This window comes from Belonocnema kinseyi, chromosome 9 (assembly GCF_010883055.1).
Source record: "Belonocnema kinseyi isolate 2016_QV_RU_SX_M_011 chromosome 9, B_treatae_v1, whole genome shotgun sequence".
Taxonomy (NCBI): Eukaryota; Metazoa; Arthropoda; class Insecta; order Hymenoptera; family Cynipidae; genus Belonocnema; species Belonocnema kinseyi.
The window spans coordinates 111,654,421-111,667,832 of NC_046665.1; the positions used below are offsets into that span (position 1 = coordinate 111,654,421).

Here is a 13,412-nt window from a genome sequence, read left to right on the forward strand (position 1 = left end):
AAGCTTTTTTAATTCACCTTGAATTTTTATGAAATACATCAAAATTTTCTCCATTACTCTAAACTTATTCCCAATTGACGGATATCCGTGGAATTTTTTGATAAAAAAAAAAATTCCAATTCATTTGAATTATTTTGAATCTAACATGAATTATTTTAAAATCCAATGAATTTATCCTAAATTTGTGACCCTTTGAGCGCGAAAAAAGCACCCTATTACTGATAACGTTTTTTTTTTTTTTTTTCATTTATTTACAGACGTTTTCCAGTTTGATCCGAACTATGTCGAAACGGAAGAAAAGTACAAGAAGCTGATCAAGGAAATTTTAGATACGGATAGCAGTGATTCGGAGGAGGGGGAAGAAGAAGAAAGCTCTGATGAAGAAAGTGATGCAGAGGGTAAATACCGACACAATAGAAACTCAATTTTAATTATTTTTTTAAGGATTTTTTAGTGTAGTAATTTTAATTTTAATTTATTTTTTTTTTCTATTTTAGAAGAAGCAAAAGAACAAGCTCTTATTATAGACAACACGGAAACCAATTTGACTGCTCTGAGGAGAACGATCTATTTGACGATTCACTCATCTCTCGACTTTGAAGAGTGCGCTCACAAACTTTTGAAAATGCAGCTGAAACCCGGACAGGAAATTGAATTGTGTCACATGATTCTTGATTGCTGCGCTGAAAATCGGACTTATGAAAAGTTCTTTGGACTTCTCGCTGCGGTAACCTAATTTTACAAGCTTCCACTTTTTTAAAACTCATTATTTACTGGCAAGTCTACTGTTGCAGGCTTCTAATTTTCCACACTAATTGACACTATTGGACCCTACTTTCAAATTAAAAAGACGAATTTTCAAAAAATACAACATTTTTCAGTCAATAAATAAGAGAAATTCATCAAAAATTTTGAATTTTGAAGCTAAAGATATGTCCTGACAACAAAAGAATTGAATTTCCATAAAAATAGTTAAATTTTCAACCAAGATAATGATATTTTTACCAGAAAAGAAGAATTTAAAAAAATGTATAAAGTTTTTACCAAGTAGTTGAATTTTCAATAAGAAAAAAATAATAATTTCCTACGAAACAGTTTAATTTTGTATTAAATATTTAAATTTTCAGTTTATAAAATTTCTTTTTAACAAAAAAGCTGGATTTTCAACAAAAAACTGAACTTTTAAAAGGTAGTTCAATTTTCAACCTGAAAAGATGGATTTTCAACAAAGAATGTAATGGTAGATATTTCAAGAAAAAATATTTGCATTAAAATTTAAAAAAAAAGCAGTTGGATTTAACCAGAAAACGTGGTGTTCAACAAGATACTTGATTTTTAACAAAAAAAATATATAAAAAAAGACGAATTTGAATAAAATGCATCAATTTTCAACCAAATAACTCAATTTTCTACGAAATTGCTTAATTTTCGAGCTAGAATTACGAATTTTCTACAAAACTTTTTAATTTACAACTGAGAAGATTCATTCTCTTCCAAAAAAGACGAATTTTTAAGAAATCATTAAATTTTACTTAAGTAAATATTATGGAACAAATTTTATTTGCTTAATTTTTATATAATATTTTTTTCGATTCTAATGGTTTTAAACTAATTTGTTTAATTTTTAAACCATTGAATATTAATTTTTAACTACTAGCGATTGCTCAATTAAAAAAAAATTAATCGAAAATGTTGAATTTTCAAGCCAAAAGTATGAGGTTTCAACAAAACAGTTGAATTATCAACCAAATAGTTTTATTTTTCAACCAAGATGATTATATTTCTATAAAAAATGAAAAAATTTCGACAAAATACATTAATTTTTAACGAAGTAGTTGAATTTTTAACGAAGAAGATTAATTCTACCAAAAAAGACAAATTTTTGACAAATTTGATAGATTTTCAATTAAATAATTTGAACATTGTATGTGGTGTTAGTCTAAATTTTATTTTAATTATTTTTAGTTTATATTTTTTTTCGTTTCTAAATATTTTTTAATAAATAGTTGAATGTTATAAACTAAATAAGATCAATTTGTAAACTAAAAATGTAGTAGATGAATTTTCGTTTATAAAAATTGATTTTCAATTTTAAAAAATTATTTTTTACAAACAAATTTAATTTTGTAACAAATAGTTAAATGTTCAGTTGAAAACATTACTTTTTAATAAACAAAAAATGTCAACTAAGATTTTTTATTTTAATCAAAAAGAATTAACTTTTTAATTCATCCAAGGAATTACATTTTTAACATAAAAAGATGAATCTTCAACGAAAAATGTAACATAGTTTATATTTCCACTCAAAAAAAAAGATTTTACTTGAAAATTAAAAAATAAAGTTGGATTTACTTACAGAAGTGAATTTTAAAAAATACTTCATTTTTAACAAACAAAAAAATGGTTTTCCCGCTAAAAAGACGAATTTTCAACAAAACAGTTGAATTTCCAAGAAAATAGTTACATTTTCAACAAAAAAGATGAATTTTCAACAAAGATGATTATATTTCTACCAGAAAAGAGGATTTTTTAACAAAATGTATAAAGTTTTAACCAAATAGTTGAATTTTCAACGAAAAGTGTTAATTTTCTACCAGAAACGAAGAATTTTTAACAAATTACATAACTTTTCAAATAAATAGTTGAATTCTTAAATTAAAAATGAATTACACTAATTTCCATTGGGGATAACTGATTTTCAATTATAAAAAAAGTATAATTTTCTACAAAAAAGTTTACTTTTGTATTAAATAGTTAAATTTGTAGGTAAAAAAGTTTCTTGTTAACCAAAAAAAAAAAGAAATTTTAAAAAAATAGTTCAATTTGCAAACTAAGGAGTTAAATTTTCAACCCAAAAAAATGTATTTTCAACAAAGAATGTAATAGTTGATATTTCAACAAAAAATATTTGCAATTAAAATTTAAAAAAAAAACAGTTTGATTTAACCAGCCGCGGTTATCTTCAACAAAATACTTGATTTTTAACAAAAAGAAATTAATTTTATACGAAAAAAGAAAAAGATGAATTTTAACCAAATACATACATTTCCAACCAAAAAAAGATGAATTTTCAACCAAGATGATTATATTTGTACCAGAAAAGAAGAATTTTCAACAAAATTTATAAAATTTTAACCAAGTAGTTGAATTTTCAACGAAAAAGGTTAATTTTCTACCAGAAAAGAAGAATTTTTAACAAATTACATACATTTTCAATTAAATAGTTGAATTTTCAAACCAAAAACGAAGTAGACTTATTTCTATTGATGAGAATTAATTTTTAATAACAAAACAAAATGTCCACAAAACAGTTTAATCTTGTATTAAGTAGTTAAATTTTCAGTTACAAAATTTCTTTTTAACCCCAAAGATAAATTTCAACCTAAAAGGATGGATTTTCAATAAAGAATCAAATAGTTGATATTTCAAAAAAAAAATTGCATTTAAAATAAAAAAAGCAGCTGGATTTAACCAGAAAAGGTCATCTTTAACAAATTTCTTGATTTTAAACCCCCAAAAAATTAATTTTATAGAAAAAAGACGAATTTTAACAAGATACATAAATTTTCAACCAAATAGTTCAATTTTCTACGAAATTGTTGAATTTTATAGACGAAATTATAAATTTTTTATAAAACAGTTTAATTTACAACTAAAAACAGGGTGGCGGCTTGACCGGGAAACCGGGAAATGGCCGGGAATTTTATGAGACCAGGGAAAACTGGGAAATGACAGTGAATTTATTCTTTGACCGGAAATTTTACCAAATTTTTATTCTAAAAATTGTGTCCAACTTTGATTTTAACCGTTTTTGAAATAATTTGTTAAATTGTGATTTTTATCAATTATTATATCGTTTAGTTTAGATTAAAAAATTTTCCATTTTAGATTTTTAATTTTTTAGCATATATTTTAATTTAAAGAATTTTAAAATGCAGTTTTAAAGGTTAAAAAAATTTTAATTAGAAGTGTTTAAAATCGAAGATTTTTTAATAAAAAACAGGATGACCGACGGACTGGGAAACCAGGAATTTTAGGAATTTTCAGAAGAACAATCTGCCCAATTTTGATTTTAACAGTTTTTAAAATAATTAAAGTGTAGTTTTGAGGATTTAATCAATTAAAAATTAAAAGCATTTGAAGTTGGAAATTTTTTATCAAAAGCGATTTTATTTTATTAACTGTAAATATAAATAAATAAATTATTTTTAAAGTAGATCTGTACTCTAAGTATAGAAATCCGAACAATAATTGATTTGACCAAACAATTCTAGATCCATTAAAAATTTGAGAATTTCCAGTAACTGTTTCAATCCGAAAGTCTTGATGAGAATTGAAATATATCATTTATTCCGATAATTTTATTTTTAAATAAAAATTTTCATGATTTATCAATAATATATTTTTAATTCAGAGTTTCAGGTATTCCTTTATATCATTTTTTATATTAAATTTAATAAATAAATTTAATAATATTTTATTTCCATTAATTTTGTTTAGCCATTAAAAAACGTAATCGTGCGTTTTACTATTTTCAACTTAAAAATAAATTCATAATAATATAGTCATAATTAAAGGTTTTTATTAAATTAAAAATATTGTGCGTCTAAATTATTTAATTTTTATCCAATTTAATTTGAAATTTCTTAACGTAGAAAAAGAATAAGTATTTAATATTTAGCCTTATTTCACTATTCATTTGAGACGAGTAAATTGAAACCAAATATTTAAAAGAAAACAATTTAAAACTAAATTCTTTTACATAGAAAGCTTTGCATCTTTAGATTTTCGAAGAACTTTCAAACTTTTATCATTAAAATTTTAATTGTTCTATTTAAAAAGTGTTTAATTTATAAGTGAAATTGTTAAAATTTGACGCTTAAACAAAATAACAAATCCTGCAAATTAAAAAAAATCCTTGAAATCGTCCATAATTTTTCCAAGTGAAAAATCATTTTCAATTGTCCTAAGAATCTTAAAAAAATGTATTATTTTAAAGTCTTTTACAATTCTTTAAAAAAATTTTAATTTTTTGTTTGAAATTTTCAAAAATCTAAATTTTATTTTTAATTTGGCTGTAAATATTTGAAATTATATAAAGTTCTACATTTAATTCGAATCTTTGTAGAACTTTTAAATATCTCTTAAAATTACTCTAATATTTTTACAAATATGAAGTGTTCTATTGTTCCGAAAAAAAATTTTTAAATTATTTTCAATTTGGAAAATTTTTGAGCTACTTCTAGATTTCTTAAGATTTTGAAATAAAATTTTTAAATTTTTAAAGGATGCCTAGACTATTTAAAATTAAAATAATTTAACTTCTAATTCAAGAACTGTTAAGTTAAAAAAATTATTTTTCAATTTTTAATGTCTCTAGCTTAAAATTACTTAAAATAATATAATTTTGAACATTTTTAAAGTTCATTGCTTGATTCTTTTATTTAGACTATTGAAAATGTTAACGTGGATTTATATTTTTGGAACTTAATCTGAATCTTTGAACTCTATAATTTATAAAAGTACTAAATTTTGCAATTTATTTGCATTTCATTTAACATTGTTTAATTGAAAAGTGTTAGTACCTTCCATTTTGTACGTGTACGTTTTTGAGCATTTAAATATACAATTTTTGAATTGATAACTTTTAAACTTCAATTTTAAATTTTGGAATTCAAAGTTTCCACTTTGAATGCTTTAATTTGTTGTTTATTGTTTATTACTTTATATGGAAAAATGTTTAGAATATAGTTTGATTTTTTAAATTTCATTGTCCGTGAAAAATGTTTGCCAAACTATTGAGACTATTGGACACTATTTTCAAATGAAAAATAAAAATTTTCCACCAATGAAGATTTGACAGTCGATAAAGAAACATATTCATCAAAAATGTTGAATTTTTAAGCTAAAGATATGATTTGCCAACAAAACAATTGAGTTTGCAAACAAATAGTTACATTTTCAACCAAAAAGACAAATTTTTAAAAAAATGTATAAATTTTTAACGTATTAGTTGAATTTTCAACGAAGAAGGTTCATTTTCTACTAAAAAAGAGGAATTTTTAACAAATTACATAATTTTTTAACTAAATAGTTGAATTTTTAAACCAAAAATGAAGTAGACCAATCTTTATTGTGGAGAATTAATTTTCAATAAAAAAATAATAATCATTTTCTACCAGAGAGTTAAATTTTCAACCTAAAAAGATGGATTTTCAACAAAGAATGTAATAGCTGATATTTCAACAAAAAATATTAGCATTTGAAATAAAAAAGCAGTTAAATTTAACCAGCCAAATAGTTAAATTGTCAACCAAGTTGATTATATTTCTACATAAGATGAAAATTTTTTGACAAATTACATACATTTTTAACCAAGTAGTTGAATTTTCAACTAAGAAGATTAATTCTATCAAAACATACGAATTTTTGACAAATGCTTAACTAAATAGTTTGAACAATGGATGTGGTTTTAGTCTAAATTTTATTTGATTAATTTTTACACCAAAAATGCAGTAGATAAATTTTTATTTATGAGAATTGATTTTCAATAAAAAAAAAAAAAACAACTAATTTTCTACAAAAAAGATTTATTTTGTACCAAATAGTTAAAATTTTCAGTTGAAAACATTTCTTTTAAATAAAAAACACACTATTGATACTATTTGACACCAAAGACAACATTTTCAAATTAAAAAGACGAATTTTCAACCAAAAAATTTTTTCAGTCAATAAAGAAGAAAAATTCATAAAAAATGTTGAATTTTGAAGCTAAAGATATGCCCTGACAACAAAAGAATTGAATTTCCATAAAAATAGTTACATTTCTAATCAGAAAGATGAATTTTAAAAAAATGCTTACATTTTTAACTAAATAGTTGAATTTTTTAACCAAAAATGAAGTAGGCCAATTTTCATTGAAAATTAATTTTCAATAACAAAAAAATAATAATTTTTTACAAAAAAAGTTTAATTTTGTATTAAATAGTTAAATTTTTTATTAAAAAAATTTATTTTTAACCAAAAAATAATAATTGTTGAATTGAAAAAATATTGTTTTTGTCTCTAACATTTTCGAAATAAATGGTTTAATTTTTAAACAAAAAAAGGAATCACACCAATTTCCATTGAGGATCATTAATTTTCAATAATAATAAAAAATTTCTACAAAACAGGTTACTTTGGATTAAATAGTTAAATTTTTAGTTAAAAAAAATGATTTTTTAACTAAAAAGGTAGTTCAACTTTCCAACCAATTAGTTAAATTTTCAACCTAAAAAGATGTATTTTCAACAAAGAATATAATAGTTGATATTTCAACCAAAAATATTTGCATTTAAAATAAAAAAGCAGTTGGATTTAACCAGCAGAGATAATATTCAACAAAATACTTGATTTTTAACAAAAACAGATTAATTTTATACGAAAAAAGAAAAGGATGAATTTTAACAAAATACATAAATTTTAATCAAATAGTTAAATTTTCAACCAAATTGTTGAATTTTTTAGTCAAAATTACAAATATTCTAAAAAATAGTTAAATTTTCAACTAAGAATATTAATGCTTTACCAAAGAAGATAATTTTTTTAACAAATTGGATAAATCTTTAAATAAATGATTTCAAAAATGGATGTGATGTTAGTTCAAATTCGATTTAATTTTTCATTTATGTTTTTTTTAGTTATTAACAATTTTTAACTAAATAGTAGAATTTTTATACGAAAAAAAAAACAAATTTCTAACTAAAAATGGAGAAGATAATTTTTTGTTAACAGTTAATACTCAATTTAAAAAAACGAATTTTTTACAAAACAGTTGATCAACTAAAAGCTTTTTTATCCATATTTTAAATTTTTTAAACGCTTTCAATTATTAATTTTTCTTAAAAACTGCATTTACATAAAAATTCTTTATATTGAAAATGTACTCTTAAAAATGCAACATTTTTTAGTCGCAAAGAAATAAAGAAATAATAATTTCCTAGAACATTCAACTTTTTAGCTCGAAAACTGTGAAGCCTGAAAATATTACAAGATTAGTATTCTGGTCTTTAAATATTAAAAGTCAGGGAAAATATGTTGGTAGATTTTTTGTAAATTTTTTTTTTTTGATTGTGATTTATAAATAAAATGAAAAAATACTTGAGAAAAACGGAGGAAGGAGATTTGGGCTTTGCTTTATTTGTCTTTCCTTTTTTTTTTTAATTTTCGTTTGTTTAATTTGAACGGAGACATTTAAGAGTGTGTTGTCCGAATTTTATCGTTGGATTCTTGCTTTTTTTAATTTCCACAAATTTAGTACGTAAGTTATGTTAATTAATTTTGCCAATCTTATAATTTTTCAGCGTTTCTGCGCGATTAATCGAATTTACGTCACACCTTACGAGCAAATCTTCCAAGATTCCTACGACACAATTTATCGCTTGGATACGAATAAACTTCGCAATGTAGCCAATTTTTTTGCCCATCTGTTCTGTACCGATTCGATTTCTTGGGAGGCGCTTTCCTGCATCAAGTTGAATGAAAACGACACAAACAGTTCCGGTCGAGTCTTTATCAAGATTTTGTTTCAAAAATTGTCCGAGGAGATGACCCTTCCAAAACTCAACGAAAGATTCAAGGATCCGTGAGTGGAAATATTGTTTAAAAAGCGCATTTTTACAGGGTGTCTACTTAAATATTGAAAAAAAATCCTGATAATTCAAGATTTTTTTCAAATATCTCAAGTTTCTTCATGGTATAACGAGAAAACCCGGGAAATGACAGTGAATTTTTTTTACCAAGAATTTTACAAATTTGTAAAAGAAAAATCTTTCCACTTTCGATTTTATTAACAGTTTTTAAATAATTAGTTGAATTCTTATGTTTTTCAATTATCCTATTATTTAGCTTTCAATGCGTGATTCAATTTTTTTTACTTAAAAATTTTCGATTTAAAATTTTTATTTTTAAGCTTACTTTTTTAATTTAAAGAATTTTTTAATGCTTTCTTAAAAACTTGAACAAATAAAAAAGTAAAAGCCTTTGATGTTGAAAATTTTGGATAAAAAACATTTTTATTTGATAAATAAAGCCATTTTTTTCATTTATCTGTACTTTAAGTAATAAAAAGTGAACAACAACGATTTGACAAAACGATTTTAAATCAGTTCAAAATTTGTGACTGAAAGTTTAGAAACTATTTTTAACTTAAAAATAACTGCATAATAATATATTCTTAATTAAAGGATATTTTCAGAACTTCTAAATATCTGTCAAAATTAATTGAATTTTTTCTACAATTTTCAGAAAATTCTGCAACTTTTAGAAAATTTCTTTAAAATTTTGATGTATAAATAACAATTGAACATTTATGATTTGTAAGTGAAGTTTGAGTAATTTTAAGAGATATTTAGGAGTTTTAAAAAGATTAAAAATGATCATGCAAATTTTAGAAAATTTTTTCTTAAAATCTTCTAGAATCTTTTTTGAAGAATTTGTTTAAATCTTTGAAAAACTTTTTAAATATTCTCCTAAAATAATTTTTCAAAATAAAAAATTATTTTTAATTTTCCTATGAATCTGAAGAAAATGTTTTTATTTTTTTGAAGCCTTTCACAATTCTTGAAAAGAATCTAATTTTTTTGTTTAAAATCTGTGAAAATATACATTTTGTTTTATATTAGGCTATCATTTCAAGTTTTACATTAAGTTTTAATCTTTTCAAAACTTCTACATATCTCTTGAAAATTACTCAAATTTCAGCTGCAAATAATAAATGTTCAATTGTTATTTATACAACAAAATTGTAAAGAAATTTTCTAAAAGTTGCAGGATTTTCTGAAAATTATAGAAAAAATTCAATTGGTTTTGACAGATATTTAGAAGTTTTGAAAATATTTTAAAAATAATTTTATTTAAAAAAAAAATTTAAAACAACTTATAGATTTCTCAAGATTTTAAAATAAAATTTTGAAGCTTTCCAAGGCTGTTTAAACTATTTAAAAAGAAAATAATTAAATTTCTAATTTAAGAAGTGTTCAGTTACATTTTTTTCAATTTTTCAATATTTGATGTTTCTAGCTTAAAATTCCTTAAAATTATATAATATTGAAAATTTTAAATTTCATTGATTGATTTTTTCATCAGAGCATTGAAAATGATAACGTGGATTTATTTATTTTTTTATTGAAAAATGTTAGTACCTTTAATTTTATACGCGTAAATTATTGAGCATTTGAATACAACATTTTTTAATTTAAAACTTTTAAATTTCAGTTTTTGAAGATCAAAATTTAGCAGTTTCACTTTGAGTGCTTTCATTTGCAGCTCAGTTTTTATTATCTCAAGTGGAAATTTTTTTAGCTTTAGTGTTCTATTTTTTCAATTTCATTGCCAATGAAAAATCATTGCAAACCGAAAAAAAACCAGGAATTTACTTCATCGATTAAAACGGCTACCATGAAGTAGTTTAATTTTTAACTAAGAAGGATCAATTTGCAACGAAATAGCTGGATTTTAACTAAAAATGATCAGTTTATTTTAGCTAGAAATAGAAATTTAATTTTCAACTAAAAAAAAAAAATCCACAAAAAAGTCCTCAACTGAAGTGATGCATTTTCATATAAAATAATGAAACTTTAAGTGGAAGAGATTAATTTCAAACCAAAAAGATTAATTCTTAATAAAATAGTTAAACTTTTAATCAAGTTTTTTTGTTATTAACTAAAAAGATTAGTTTTTAATTAAAATTAGACAAATTTAAATAAAGTATTTGAATTTTTAACAACAACAAAATTGAATTTCAAGAAAGAAGATTAGTTTTCTACGGAAAAAGGGAATTTTAAACAAAATAGTTTACTTTTTTTAACTAAAAATGATCAATTTTCAATAAAAAATTGAAGAGATGAATTTACAATATAAAAAATTAATTTCCAAAGAAACTGATGAATTTTCGAGTAAAACGATGCATTTTTAACTGGAATAGTTGAATTTTGAATCACTAAATCGAATTTCCAAATAAGCTGATAATTCTTTAACTAGAATATTTACATTTTCAACCAAAAATCTTATTTTTAACCAAGAATGAACCATAAAGAATCTCAAAAAATGAATGTTTAACTAAAGAAATTAATTTTCAATTAAAAAGGTAGAATATTCAAATTAGTTGAATTTCCAATTTAAAAAAAATTTAAATAGCTTTTTTCAAACAAGATTATGAGGTTTCAATTTAAATGATGAAATACTTAAATTTTTAATTAAAAAGATGAATTTTGAAAAAGATTTTTTCAGCGAAATAATAAATTTTTCAGCCAAAGAAATGATGTTTAAATTAAAATTCTGGTACTTTAACCAAAAAATTCATCTAACAAAAGAGTTTATCTTTCAACGAAGCAATTAAATTTTCTAGAAATGAAATATTAAAATTTGTAGGTAAAAAAAAATTAACTTTTCAGTAAAAAACAGACTAATTCTCAAGCAAAGTGATAAATTATTAACTAAAATGATGAATCTTAAACTGAAATAAATTAACTTTAAACGAAAAAGTTGAATTTTTAACAAAGAAGATGAATTTTTAACAAATGAGTTTAATTTTCAAACAAGTAATTAAATTTTCCAGAAATGAAATAATTAATTGTTCATGAAAAAACACTAATTATCAACTAAAGTGATAATTCTTTAACTAAAATGATGAATCTTTAAATAAAATTAATTAATTTTAAACGAAAACCATGCATTTTTATCGAAAAATAAGAATTTTTAACAAGTATTTCACTTTCATCCAAGTTGATTTATTTTTAACTGAATTTTTGACCTATGAAAAATTGCGTTTCAATCGGCAAGATTCATTTCTTTTTCAATGAAAAAAATTAAAATGTAACCAAAGAAATGGATTTTTAATTAAATTGATTAATTTTCCATTCATTTTTCGAGCAAAGAAATTAATTTTCAATTAAAATTATGAATTTTCAACGATTTCAAATTTATTCTTAACATATGAGTTTAACTTTCAAGCCAGTAAATAAAGTTTCATTCCAAAAAAGATAATTTTTGTAAGAAAAATGTAGTAATTGATATTTCAACCAAAAAAGATCAAAAATATAATCAAGAGTCATTTTTTGTCAAGAGAGAGAAATAAAATTTGAAAACAAAGTGTTGAATTTTAAAGCAGAAAGATTAATTTTCAACCAAAAAGATTAATTTTCTATCAAAAACATGATTTGTTAACAATATAATTGACTTTTTTACTAAAAGTGATCAATTTTCATTCAAAAATGGAACAGTTATATTATAAGTTAAAAAAAAAAATTTTTTAACGAAACTGATGAGTTTTTAAATAAAATGATAATTATTTAACTAGAATAGTTAACTTTTCAATCAAGACATTTAATTATACAAAAAAGACGACTTTTTTTTACTAAAAAAGATTAATTGTGAATCAAAAAACGAATAGTTAAATTTTCAATTTAAAAAATATTTAACTATGTAGTTATATTTTTAAACAAAATCATAAATTTTCAAATAAAATGATGAATCAACTGGAATAGAGAAATTTGTAAATTAAAAGATGAACTTTCAATTAAAATAATTAATCTTTTACTCGAATAATTGAATTTTCAATCGAAAAGATGAATTTTCAACAAAAAATATAAATTTCTAACAAAAAAGATGAATTTTCGATTAAAAAGATAGTTTGTGCAACAAAATATTAAATAAATCAATTTTTAGTTAAAAAATGAATATTTAACGAAAGAGATGAAATTTAAACTAAAATAACTGAATATCCAACTTGAATAGTTACATTTTTATTTTTTTTTTAAGTACTCATTTTACTTTTCTCATTTTTCAACTAAAGAGTCATTCATAATGACTCATTTTTCAACTAAAGAGATGAATTTTCAATTAAAATAATGATACTTTAACAAAAAAATTCATCTAAAAAAATGAGTTTCACTTTAAACCAAGTAATTAAATTTTCCATAAATGGAGTAATTACATTTTTGAGTAAAATAATTAATTTTTCATGAAAAAAAGTACTAATTCTCAACCAAAGTGATAATTTTTTAACTAACATGATAAATCATCAAATGGAATAAATAAATTAAAAATGGAAACGATGAATTGTTAACAAAGAAAATATCCTTTTTTTACAAGAATTTAACTTTCAACCAAATAATTCAAATTTCCAGAAATGAAATAATTAAGTTTTTAGCCAAAAAAATTAATTTTTTATGAAAAAAAGACTAATTCTCAACCATAGTAATAAATTTGTAACTAAAATGACAAATCTTCAACTGGTATAAATTAATTTTTAATGAAAACGATGAATTATTAACAAAAAATATGCATTTTTAACAAGAGTTTAACTTTCAACCAAGTAATTCAATTTTCCAGAAATGGAATAATTAATTTTTTGTGTGAAAAAATTAATG

The 13,412-nt window shown here is 21.9% G+C and overlaps 1 protein-coding gene across 1 annotated transcript in view; it reads left to right on the forward strand.

The window, feature by feature from the left end:
• LOC117180039 (pre-mRNA-splicing factor CWC22 homolog) overlaps positions 1-13,412 on the forward strand; it is a 53,468-nt gene that overhangs the window by 27,688 nt on the left and 12,368 nt on the right. The window contains exons 5-7 of the mRNA XM_033372336.1: positions 258-398; positions 498-727; positions 8,346-8,626. Of these exons, the coding sequence (XP_033228227.1) occupies positions 258-398; positions 498-727; positions 8,346-8,626 (652 nt within the window). The remainder of the gene's footprint in view (positions 1-257; positions 399-497; positions 728-8,345; positions 8,627-13,412) is intronic.